General features: G+C 38.4%; 1 protein-coding gene across 3 annotated transcripts; it reads right to left on the bottom strand.

Moving 5' to 3' along the window:
- Positions 1–2,764: 2,764 nt before the first annotated feature.
- On the bottom strand, positions 2,765–7,590 carry LOC107800516 (putative fructokinase-7). 3 transcript variants are annotated; one of them, XR_001651431.2, is made up of 8 exons: positions 7,326–7,590; positions 6,344–6,561; positions 5,026–5,238; positions 4,734–4,931; positions 4,521–4,661; positions 3,650–4,178; positions 3,480–3,565; positions 3,232–3,370 (listed from the first exon to the last, which is right to left on the bottom strand). XR_001651431.2 is itself a non-coding variant. In XM_016623701.2 (7 exons), the coding sequence occupies exons 1-7, from the start codon at positions 7,345–7,347 to the stop codon at positions 3,236–3,238; spliced, it is 1,044 nt and encodes a 347-aa protein (XP_016479187.1). In that variant the 5' UTR covers positions 7,348–7,589; the 3' UTR covers positions 2,765–3,235. The 3 variants fall into 3 exon arrangements, 1 of the variants encoding a protein (XP_016479187.1); XM_016623701.2 differs by lacking the exon at positions 3,480–3,565 and having other exon boundaries at positions 2,765–3,370; positions 4,062–4,178; positions 7,326–7,589; XR_001651430.2 differs by having other exon boundaries at positions 3,480–4,178.
- Positions 7,591–13,207: the final 5,617 nt, after the last annotated feature.

The following is a 13,207-nucleotide window of genomic DNA, read 5'->3' as shown; positions in this document are numbered from 1 at the left end:
AGATTGGTTTTTGCCTGGAGCGAACATTTAAAGTTTGCCATTTACGAACTTGCATCTGAATTTTTTTGCTACCTTCCTTATAATATTAAACTCGATGTAAATTTGTTTGGTACTCTTCTAACATGTTACTGGTATTAGTCCGTAATTAGAAAAAATCAAGAAGTGAAGATAGCTAATATTGTGGATATCTTACTGGCATATGTATGTGCAGGTAGCTTTTAAGATTTTTTCACAGTAGACATGCTTTTCTTATAATATGATCTAATAAATTGGTAAATGTTCATGTATAGGATTCATACCATAGGTTTAATATAAACATCACCGACATTATAAATAAAGAAGAGCAATGATATTCTTCTTGCATCAAGATTACGGTTGATGGTTATGTAAAATAAATTATAACGGTGACGAAAGTAAAAAACAATGCTACAATATTAAAGATCTTTCTCCTTGGATTTAATAGGTTCAGATAATATCCAATCATCTCAACCTTGACAAACAAGTCACAATACAGTAAACCACATTAATCGTTTATACATATTTTTGTATAATTATTTAATTAATAAAAGCTTCATTCTAATATGTTGACATTATTTTATAAAATAGTGTATTATATGACTGGTAATACACGTGCAACGCACGTGGCAAGAAACTAGTGATTTTAAAACCAAAAAGAACAGAAAGAGGGGAGACGAACCTTTCGTACTTGTTCTTCCTTGAGCTTAGCAATATGGATTTTCTCTGTTGACATTTCTATTTTCTTTCTCATTTGTTCAAGTGCTGAAGGTTATAGCGGTGCTCATAAATCAGCCATACAATTACAAGACCTGAAGGTTACAAATAAGCAGCATACTCAAGGCACAGACCTGCTTTCTTAGGCCCAGCTGTAAGTTTCATCTCCATTGAAAGATTTGCCAGTTCCCTTTCAACATCACGGATCTTGGAGTAATTTTCATCAATATATCTGACAAGATACACAAAGAAGAGCAAAATCATTATGCAAAACTTAGGGAGCATATCTGATGTAAAAAGAACTTAAATGCTGGTGATAACATGATTACAAGATGCTTCCATTACTTCCATATAATCTCAGGTTCCTATTTAGATATTCTGCTCTAATCAATTACTGTTGACAATGTATTCACTTGATAGGAGGAACTAAGATCACGGACTAAAAACTGGCAAAACAGTAAGAATCCGTAGAACAAGGATCTCCAAGGATAAAAGAGCTTTCCAGTGATGGAAACAACTTTACCTTTTCAATTTTCTTGATCTTTCCATTCTATCAGCGATGCTCTCATATGCAGAATGAAGGAAAAGCTCTTTCACGAATTCCAATTTGTGGAAAATCTATGTAATTCTTAATGCTCCTAAACTAAACTCCTTATGAGAAAAAGGATTTGGATTATTTGGTTTGTCCATAAGTTTATCAGTCATAAATGAGCTTTACATACTAATCAGGACCAATATGATTTGTCAATTTGTTTATATACTTAGCTTTTCATATTTTACCACCATATTCACCTCTCGAATCTACATTTAACAGATACTTTAGTCATGAATTTGCCCACTGAAGTGTAAGATACATGAGAGTAGAAGTAACAAGTCAACTTACTTTCTTAACTGAAGCTGCTCGTCCTCAATTATCTGGAAACAACATTGCAACAATCAACAGTGCGTGTAGTCAGTAGTGTAACTTAAGTATTGAAAGCAAGCACGCATTAAGTGTATAAATTAGAGACGGACCTTCTCGGTGTAAGCGATGGCGGGTGATTCTCTAGCAATGCCATCGGGCCCAATCTCCGGAAGCAGCACAGTTTTGGCTGTGGCATTCCGATCTGAATTGGTGTCGGTTGCCATTGATACAACACTCTAATTTCACTAGTAACCAAAAGAAGAAGGAAAGTGATCGATACGGACAGTGGATTAGGGAAATTGACAATAGTTTTTTCGTAGAAGGAATCCTAATTTCTAAAGAGTGAGAGTTTCGCTGAATGTGGGAACTAGTTGGCGAAATTTGCTTTAATTAGCAGCAGGCGGCGCCAGCACGTCGTTGGCATTTGCAGGTAGTATGTTTATTTTGGGGAATGTTGGGCGCAAAAGAAAGAAGAGCACATTTGTCAATTTTACGAGTATCAGTTTGCCAAAGTTGGCCCCATAAACAAAAAATGGATGAAGAGCTGCAAATACCAACTAGCTTCACTTTTGATTATTTCCCTCTTCGGCTACCGTTGCGGGAGTTTAAAAAATGTCATTATCGAAAAAAAAAAAATAGAATTGCAAATAGTTACATAAAATTAACGGGATGCTGATACAAAATTTTAAAGCATGTGGTTGACTATTAATTGTTTTTGTGGTTTGGTTCTATTAGATAACATGATGATAGTCTAAGCACTATCTGTGTTGAACATTTAGCACATTTTTATTTGATATGTAGTAGTATACATTTGCTGATAAATCGTCCCAAGAAAGTTCAACTTTTCTGACCCATCATCCTCTCACGTTAGGCTGGAATTGTACCCACCCACCGAGTATAATAGTTCATTCGATTGTAATAAGATCAAATTATGCAAATCAGTGAAACCCCATGCTTTGACAGGTAATACTGCTAACTTGCTTCCCTTAATTTGAGAATAGTATTATATCTTGTTTGTCAAACCACATAATGTTTCGTTCCGCTGTTTCATATTAAGACAGATTCCCCATTAGTTCTCACGAAACAATGATCTCATGAAGTCAGATCCTAATACAGAGACTTAAAGGAAACAAAAGAAAGGCAATTGAAAAGGAAAGAAATGGCATTCTGTTACAGTGGTACCATTATTGAACAACAACAACAAAAGCTATAACCAAAGGTCGTGAAATGCATACACACTTTATTTTTCCCTCAAAATTCAATATTAACCCTCCCTATCTTCGCTGTTTAACATCCTAAGTATACCATGATCTGATGGATCCATAACAAGGATCAGATATGTACCAGAGACATCCCAGCTTGTACAAAAGTTCTTTTGGATTAGCAGAAAAGGCTTCCACCATTTCCTTGTATGACGAAAGAAGACGCTAGGCTATTTTTCTTGCATCTCTTAGATGTCTCTTTCACTGCAACAACTTTCCAAATTGAGGAAAGAACCAGCAGATACCAGAGACGAAAAGAAAATGAATAGCTCATTATGCAGATAAATCTAAAATAATGCAGATACAACATGATGAGAACAAAACTTGTTTTGTCTTCTTATGCAGTGACCTCGGTGAGAGTTTGTTGAACTGCTTCTTGTGTAGGAAGGGAAGGGATTCCACCTCTTCCTGTCACTGTCAGGGCAGCACAAACATTAGCGAAAAAGAGAGCCTCCCTTAACCGCTTCTCATCCTACCAAGAAATTATAAAAAGGATTTCCAAAGTTAGGAGCTTGATGTTCACTCAATGAAACAGACATGATGAGATCTAAAAATGGAAATAAACGAGAAAAAGTGCCCACCAAAAGGAGACAATAGAATCTTTCACAATGTTGTGATGGGATATAGTTAGAGAAAGACCAATTACACCGATGAAAGCAAAACAATCCTGAGAAAGACCAATTAAGCCGGTGAAAGCAAAACAATCTTAACTTGCTGGGGTGTACGATCAAACTATCAGGGAACAAATTACCTCATCAATCAAATAACTATACAGTCGCGAAAGCAGTGAACTGACAAATTGGTTTTGACAGGGTAACTCGATTTTCAGTACTGCTGGAAGGATTTTGCCCTCTCAGCAAGAGGACACGGTTAAAATTGCGAAGTCAACATGAAGCAGCTACTTGAAACTACAAACTTCTGTGAGTTATTCTCCCTATTTATAACCTCGTAAGAATAGAGACTAGAATTAGAAAGAGAGGGGAGGGGGTGAAGGTATGCAATTGGGTGAAGATGTCACAATGGGCCTTTTTTTTTTTACCAAATCAAGAAAAGAGTTGACAAGGGGAAGAAAGTATGATAAGGTGAACAATAGATTGCAGTAAGAAGCATGAACAATGAGAAAACTACTATTGGCTTTTTTGCTCATATCCAAATTCATGCACCTGATAGAGATCAGCATCAGAAGCTAGACACTTGAGAATTCCACCGACAAATGCATCACCCGCACCAGTTGTATCAACAGCTTTTACTTTAATACCATGTACTCTTCCCTTGAATTCCTGCATCAATTGAGTCAGCATCTACAGGCAAATAATGTTTCTAAGAGGACAAAAACTAAGATATTCATGCATTTAACATCACTAACAGTAACATGTAAGTACAAAAATGCACTGCATAAATAACATAAAATTCTTTTTTATGATAAATATACATAATGTAAATTCTACTTATTGTTTAATACTATTTGGTAAAATTTAATGTGCCTGGCAGGCTGAGACATTTTACATCTTCAGAGAAAATAATGTTGTAGCTGCATAGTAAAATCTTCAACTCTAAGCATTATATGTTAGTTTTCCTGCAAAATCAAAGAAAATATATGGATAAAATAGGGAAAATAATACCTTGGTGTAATATCTACAACCAGCCGAACCTTCAGTTACAAGCAAAAGCTTCAGATTAGGATGGAAAAGCCTCTTCAACACCACGTCATCATCATTTGGATCATCAGCTCCAGTCAAGAATGAAATTTCGTCCTCACTTATCTGCATGTAAACACAGTATTTCATTGTTAAAGAGAACTCAGCAGGTGATGCATTTATCGAGAAAAATCATACCTTAATAACATCTGCTAGGTTCCACACACTCATTATTCCACTTCGAGCAGCATCTTCTGAAGGCCACAAGGGCAATCTCAGGTTTGGATCATACGAGAGTATGCTACCTGATCTTTTGGCTATGTCCATTGCAGCAAGTTGTGTTGATCTACAGGGTTCTTCGATCAAACTAATTGAACCATAATGGAAGATGGTGGCCTGGACATGATTAATACGCCTTTTAGGAAATCTTGCATTGAAGCTAAATGGAAAATGCTTCTATGCATTGAAGGAATAAAGCAGGAATTTACACCTTTTTAACAAGATTTACATCGAGTTCTGACTCCCGAAGAAACATATCAGCACTAGGATTGCGGAAAAACACGAATTCCCGCTCACCTTCAGCTGTGAGTGTAACGAAGGCTAGTGCAGTCCTTGCATCATGGTCAAACCGCATGCCAGAATTGTCAACGTTGTGTTGCTTCAAAATGTCAGCTAACATACGCCCGAAGTCATCCTCACCGACCTAATTCAAAATGCACAGATCTTAAAGCTATCTATAGGCCGCATTTGAAGTCATCGCCAATTAAAGCATAGCACAAAGGTTTCAATTAAGAATAATAATCAGTACAGAAGCAAGGGAAAAACGTTCAGTCCACAAGATGAACAAGCAACAAAAAGAAAGTACATAACATGACTAAGTGGAACCAGTGCAGGGTCTTGCAAAAGTAAAATTCCTCATCCCAGATCCATTCTATTGACTGATAAACAATATATACAGAAACTCAAAACATATAAAAATGTTAATGCAAGCACTGTTCCAAATTCTTCATCTGAAAACTAGTTGGATGACGATATATACGTAAAGCATGATGATACCAATAGACTGGACAATCTGTTTGCTGTTTCTATGCGATTGAGTAGACTCTACACTAGCCTATCTCATAGTATGCAAAATCATTTACACATTTATCCACTCACAGAAGGCAGAAGTAGCGATTTAAGCCTTTTTTATAGAATGATAAGGATTCTTAGCATTTTCAAACAAGAAAATAGCAATTTAAACTTTTTCTTTATGAATTCCCTTTTTTTTTTAAAAGACCAAAGAAAAAGAAGAACTTAGTAACTATTCGCATGAACTACTAAGAAGGAATCTGTTTTCAGTTTTCTATTTGAGAGTGAACACAACCTAAAAATTTAGGCATGCATCAGCGGAATTCACCATTTGAAAGACAATAACTGATTTGAATTTTACAATTTAAGTATCAATATAACACAGTACATGGACAAGGCAGCATTGCTCTCATGCTACACATCTCACAGTAGAATTGCACTGCATGGTTCTTGTACATATTTAAGCACCAAGAAAATAAAACAAAGAATTCTTGCTCCCCATATAGTACGGCAAAAGCACAAGGAGTCAAGGACGACTTCAACAATTCAAAGTAGGTACCCTCTGATAGGAGAAATTTGTAATCCAATATCAGACATGCACTTATAGAACATAATAAATGTTAGATCAAACATTTTCAACCTCCCACCCAAAAGAGAAAAAAAGGAGCATTCTCATCCAAACAACCCTCCGTTACTGCATATAATGAGAATTAAGAACAATAGGAAAAGAATTGTACCTTCCCAATAAAAGCAGAAGAACCACCTAAGTTCGCAATGCACACAGCAACATTAGCGGGTGCACCACCAGGAGCTTTTTCGAAGGCAGGAGCTTCCGCAAGTGAAACTCCACCGACAGTTGGGACAAAGTCAATCAGCATCTCTCCAAAGCAAACAACCAAATGAGACTTCTTTGTTGCCGCACCATTCGTGTTCAAAGAAAGGTCTTTCAAATTGCCTGCAAACAACCAAAGTTCAGAGCTCAACGGAGCTTACAACCAAATGACCAAGTTCTCTTGAATCAAATCAAATCATAGCAGCTTCTAAATTAAAAGCATCAAAATTTTTATTTTAAAATAAAAAAACAGACCTGTAATTTTCTTTCCTAATTTGCTAAACCCCCCACGCTAACAAATACAACTACTACTAATTTCATTCAAGACTTGGGCATGCATTAACAAACTTCGTCAAAATGAATCCTTGTTTACATGAGCTATATCAAGTAGTTCAGAATTAGATAAACCAGAAATCATTTTTCTTTCTTTCTACCAGAAAGCTTCCAATCTTGTGAAAATCTGAATTAACGGGACTTAATTCCAATATACACAATAAAAATTAAAAGACAACACTTGAAGAGAACCACAAAAGAAAATCTACTACCGAAATATGACACATTTGGCCAATTTTCTTATTCATAATTTCTTAATAGCAATATAAGGAACTCGTTCAGATCAACTAGAATTACAGTGTAAAGAAAAAAACACTAACTCTTCTTTAAAATATGATGCTTCTATAATGATCATTACAAAAACAACAACCCAAGAAAGCTACTACTATCATGAAACAACAAAGATCGAATATCTGAACAAGATTCAAGATAATGTAGAACCTTGAAACAAATAAGCAACTAAAACCAGAATTCTGAAACAATAACAGACAGAGTATACATTCAATATTTGTAAATGTATGTTTTATGTACCCATTAAGAGATAGATGCAGAACCTGAAATCGATTCGTCAGCCATATTGTGATCGACGATGAATCTTAGTGCTAAAAGTGGTTGCTTTGGAAATATCACAAGAACACGCACACAAAATCACAGGCAGAGCGAGAGAGAGAGAGAAAGGCAAGAGCTAGGCGTTTGTCGCTAAAGAAAGTGAAAAATGGTCTATTTCCAATAGGGGAATCTTGAAAGAGAGCTAGAGATGGGTTTTTGAAGTTGACAAGAAAGTGTAAAATGAACAAATTGCTCTTTTTCCTCTTTCTTTGCCACCCTTTATGATTACTTGCTGACACGGCAGGTGTCTGAATTTTCTTTTGAGGGTGAATATTCTCAATTTTCTGTTTGTGAAAATTACTATAAAGTGGTTGTTAGTTGTATATCCATGATTTAAATCTTGTGATTAATAACTTCATTAGGGGATTTTAATGAAATTAGAGTCCTTATTAATGGATAATTAACACTTAACAGAATATCATATCTTAGCTTGAATCCAATATACCGTTTTTACTTGTAATTTAAATATACTCGTGGCACAATATTCACGTTTTTAGTGCAGTTGCTTCGATTGGTAAAATGGGCATATAACAAAGATTGAGAATATAACAAAGATTAGCAAAGGAAAACAGTGTTTTATGCAGAATTTTTAAATCGAAACCATGTACTAATTATGCAAACATTAAATTTTTTATGTAGAATTCCTAAACTCCTAATGCAGCTTACAATGACCCTGAAATACGAAACCTTATTATTAGAAAAAACATTATCAATATATACCCATACATTATCCTCCACTTTGTAAAATAAATATATATCACATACTTTAAGTCAACCAAATATTGTAATTTGTAAATGATCCCAAACAATTATTTTTTAAAAGGTAGACAGATTTTTGTGTAAAATATTGTTACGATCCTAAACCCGGATCTGGTCGTGATGGCGCCTATCGTGAAACAAGGTCAGCCGACACAAACTTCCAATCCATTTAAACAGTTATAACAATTCAATTTAAGTCATTAGCATGATTAAATCCCAAAAGAAAAGTGAAATAGTACAATTTGCGGAAACAAACATAACCTGACATAGGGGTTTCACCAGTCATGAGCATCTAAAACATCCGTCTAAGAGTTCGAAAAGTCTACACAGTCTAGTACAATTCCAACACAAATGAAAATAGAGATAGCAAGGAGGAGCACTGGGCTGTGAACGTCGAGCAGCTACCTAGTGAACTCCGAACAGCCTGTTGGAAGCAATCAGCCCTCGCTAACGGGACCTGAAGCTCCTGAATCTGCACACAGGGTACAAGGAGTAATGTGAGTACGCCAACTCAGTGAGTAATAAAAGTAAAAGCAGTTGAGCGATAAGAAAACACGTAAAACACAGCACAATGCTACAAAGAGGCAGTATAAAACCAATATAATGCAATAAAACAGTGAAAACTTATAAAAATACTTTAGTTCAGTACAAGCTTCTTTAAGACATCTTTTAACAGTAAAACGAGTGAATGAAAAGCAGTGAGAAAAGATAAACACATAAAACCAGCCCCTCGGGCAAAGTACCAACAGAATCAGCCCCTCGGGCTATCTCACAATCACTCGTATCAGCCCCTTGGGCAATAACAAGGAACAACATCAGCCATTCGGGCTATATCACATATCACACTGGGTATCCGCGCTCACTGGGGGTGTACAGACTCTGGAAAGGGCCCCTTACGGCCCAAACGCAATAACAAGCCATCTCGTGGCATAATCAAACAGGCTCTCGGCCTCATATCATGAATCAGCACAATACCGTTGCGGCGCACAGCCAGATCCCATAATAACCTCACAATACAGGCTCTCGGCCTTACTCAGTCAAAAATCTCTAAAAGCCACTCGGGCACAGTAAAATATGATGCTCAACTCAAAATATCATTTAAGATGTCAAAACAGAGTAAACATAGATGAGTTATGAAAAACAGTAGAATATAGCATGACTAAGTACAAGTATAAAGTCAAGACAGTGAGGAATAGTAGTAAAAATCCCCTAAGGGTCCAAAACAGTCGGCACGAAGCCCAAATATGGCATTCAGCCCAAAACATGATGATAGCAAACAGTTTTCAATCAATTACGCAGTAAAACAGTCATTCGGGATGGACTAAGTCACAATCCCTAACGGTGCACGACCCCACGCTCGTCATCTAGCGTGTGCATCACCTCAAACTAGCACAACGATGTGAAATCCGAGGTTTCATACCCTCAGAACAACATTTACAATCATCACTCACCTCTATCCGGTCCAACTCTAGCCCGCGATGCCTTTGCCTCTCGAATCGGCCTCCGGATGCTCCAAATCTAACCAAAATCAGTACATAACCATCAAAATATGCTAAAGGAACAAAGTCCACTCGAAAGTAATCAAAATACAACGCAAATCCCGAAATTAACCAAACCCGACCCCTGGGCCCACGTCTCAAAATTCAATAAAATTTATATCAATAAACTCATTATCTCCCCAAGAGTTCATACATATCAAAAGTACTAAAATCCGACCACAAATGGCCCCTCAAACCCTTGCTCAAAGATCTCTAATCTCAAGCTCTAGTTTCTTCAATATTTACCCACAAATTTTCCATAAATTTCAAGCCTAATCAATAAAATAAAACCATAGGAACGAGTTTTATGATGAAAATTCTTACCTCAACGAAGTTCCCTCTAATTCCCTCTTCAAAATCCCCCAAAAACTCCAAAAATCGATTTAAAATGGTGAAGAAAGGCTGAAAATCGCGAATGAGGGTTTATATACTTTCTGGCCCAGGGTTTTCGCACCTGCGGCCCTTCCTCCGTTTCTGCGGTCAAATGCACCGCATCTGCGGTTCTCACGAATGCGCCCATTTCCGCATCTACGATTAAGAAGTCGCACATGCGCCACCTCAGGTGCGATCGAGCAGCCGATTCTGCGATCCCAGCCCCACATGGCCAATTCTGCATTTGTGAGCATCTGGGCGCTTCTGCGAGCCCGCACTTGCGGTCCCCTAGCCGCAGGTGCGGTTATGACAGCAATGGGAAATCTTCAGCTGCCAAAAACCAAACTCTAATCTCCCGTCAACCATCTGAATCACCCCGAGGCCCCCGGGACCTCAACCAAAAGCACCAACAAGTCATATACCACTATTCAAACTTATACCAATCTTCAAAACACCTCAAACAATATTAAATCAACCAAAACACATCGGATTCAAGCCTAAGAGTTTCAAAAACTTCCAAATTCCGCTTTCGATCAAAAAGTCTATCAAACCACGTCCAAATGACCTGAAATTTTGCACACACATCCCAAATGACACAACGGACCTACTGCAACTTCCAAAATTCCATTCCGACCCCTATATCAAAATCTCACCTATCAACTGGAAAACGCCAAAATTTCAATTTCGCCAATTCAAGCCTAAATCTACTACGGACCTCCAAAACACGTTCCGATCACACTCCTAAGTCCCAAATCATATCCCGAAGCTATCGGAACCATTGAAATTCACATCCGAGCCCTTTTTCACATAAGTCAACATCCGATTGACTTTTCCAACTTAAGTTTACTCAAAAGAGACTAAGTGTCTCAAACCTTACCAAAACCTTTCCGAACCCAAGCCAACCAACCCGATAAATATAATACCACTGAACAAGACAATAAAATGCAGAAATAGGGGAATTAGAGTGGTAACTCATGAAATGACCGGTCGAGTCGTTATATCCTTCCCTTCTTAAACAAACATTCGTCATCGAACGGGTCAAGAAACATACCTGAAGCCTCAAATAGGTGAGGATATCTGCTCCGCATCTCCCGCTCGGTCTCCCAGGTAGCCTCCTCCACGTGCCGACCTCTCCACTGTACTTTAACTGAAATTATATCCTTTGAAATCAACTTTCGAACCTGACACTCCAAAATAGCTACTGGCTCCACACCATAAGTCAAATCATCATCTAACTGAACCGTGCTAAAATCCAAAATATGAAATGGATCGCCAATATACTTCTGGAGCATAGAAACATGAAATACCGGATGTACACTCGACAAGCTGGGTGGCAAAATAAGCTCACAAGCCACCCCTAATCCTCCGAAGCACCTCAAAAGGCCCAATGAACCGAGGACTCAATTTACCCTTCTTCCTAAATCTCATAACACCCTTCATGGGCAAAACCTTCAACAAGACCTTCTCACCAACCATGTAGGACACATCCCGAACCTTCCTATCAGCATAACTCTTTTGTCTCGATTAGGCTGTAGGAAGCCTCTCCTAAATCACCTTCATTTTGTCCAAAAGCATCCTGCACCAAGTCTGTACCCAATAGCCTGCCCTCACCCGACTCAAACCAACCAACTGGAGATCTACAATGTCTCCCATACAAAACCTCATATGGAGCCATCTAAATACTCGACTGGTAGTTGTTGTTATAAGCAAACTCTGCGAGCGGTAGAAATTGATCCCATGACCATCCAAAATCAATGACACAAACGCAACATGTCCTCCAATATCTGAATAGTGCACTCGGACTGCCCGTCCGTCTGAGGGTGAAAAGTTGTGCTCAACTCAACCTAAGTACCCAACTCTCGTTGCACAGACCTCCAAAACTGTGAAGTAAACTGAGTGCCCCTATCTGAAATGATAGAAACTGGGACACCATGCAAACAAACAATCTCCCGAATATAGATCCCTTCCAACCGCTCTGAAGAATAGGTAGTACAAACCGGAATGAAGTGCGTGAACTTGGTCAGCCGATCCACAATCACCCAAATAGCATCAAACTTTTTCAAAGTCCGTGGGAGCCCAACTACAAAGTCCCGCTCTCACTTCCACTCTGGAATATCCATTTGTTGAAGCAAGCCACCCAGTCTCTGATGCTCATATTTCACCTGCTGACAATCAAGACACCGAGCTACAAATCCCAAAATGTCCTTTTTCATTCTCCTCCACCAATAATGTTGTCTCGGATCCTGATACATATTTACAATACCCAGATGAATGGAATACCGCGAGCTATGGGCCTCCTCCAGAATCAACTCCCGGAGCCCATCTACATTGGGCACACATATCTGACCGTACATCTTCAATACCCCATCATCACCAATAGTCACATCTCTGGCATCATCGTGCTGAACTCTGTCCTTAAGGAAAAGCAAATAAGGATCATCATATTAGCGCTCTCTAATGCGATCAAATAAGGAAGATCGAGAAATCACACAAGCCAATACCTGACTGGGCTCTGAAATATCTAGCCTCACGAACCGATTGACCAAGGCCTGAACATCAACTGCAAGAGGTCTCTCTCCAACTGGAATATCTGCCAAACTTCCTATACTCACCGCTTTCCGGCTCAAGGCATCGGCCACCATATTGGCCTTTCCCGAATGGTAAAAGATAGTAATATCATAGTCCTTTAGCAACTCCAACCATTTCCGCTGCCTCAAATTGAGATCCTTCTATTTGAACAAGTGTTGAAGGCTACGATGATCGGTAAACACCTCACAAAACACACCATACAAATAATGCCTCCAAATCTTCAACGCATGAACAATGGAAGCCAACTCCAAATCATGAACAGGGTAGTTCTTCTCATGGGGCTTCAACTGACGAGAAGCATAAGCAATAACTCTACCCTTCTGCATCAATATACACTCAATACCAACCCTCGAAGTATCATATACACGGTATATGAACATAAGCTGATGGAAATACTAACACTGGAGCTGTGGTCAAGGCAATCATGAGTTTCTGAAATCTCTTTTCACACTCATCCGACCACATGAAAGGAGCACCCTTTTGAGTCAACTTGGTCAAGGGCAATGCGATGAATGAAAATTCCTGAACAGCCGACGGTAATAACCCACCAAACTAAGGAAGCTGCGAAT

This window comes from Nicotiana tabacum, chromosome 6 (genome assembly GCF_000715075.1).
Source record: "Nicotiana tabacum cultivar K326 chromosome 6, ASM71507v2, whole genome shotgun sequence".
NCBI classification, from domain to species: Eukaryota; Viridiplantae; Streptophyta; class Magnoliopsida; order Solanales; family Solanaceae; genus Nicotiana; species Nicotiana tabacum.
This window is presented reverse-complemented; position numbering and strand designations above follow the sequence as displayed.

Coding starts and splice junctions, on each gene's coding strand:
- LOC107800516 (XM_016623701.2), bottom strand. CDS start 7,347: ATGGCTGACGAATCGATTTCAG. Junction 4,662..4,733: donor ACCTAGCAGATGTTATTAAG/GTATGATTTTTC, acceptor GTTTACATGCAG/ATAAGTGAGGACGAAATTTC. Junction 3,371..4,061: donor CTGATGCTGATCTCTATCAG/GTGCATGAATTT, acceptor ATTTCTTGGTAG/GATGAGAAGCGGTTAAGGGA.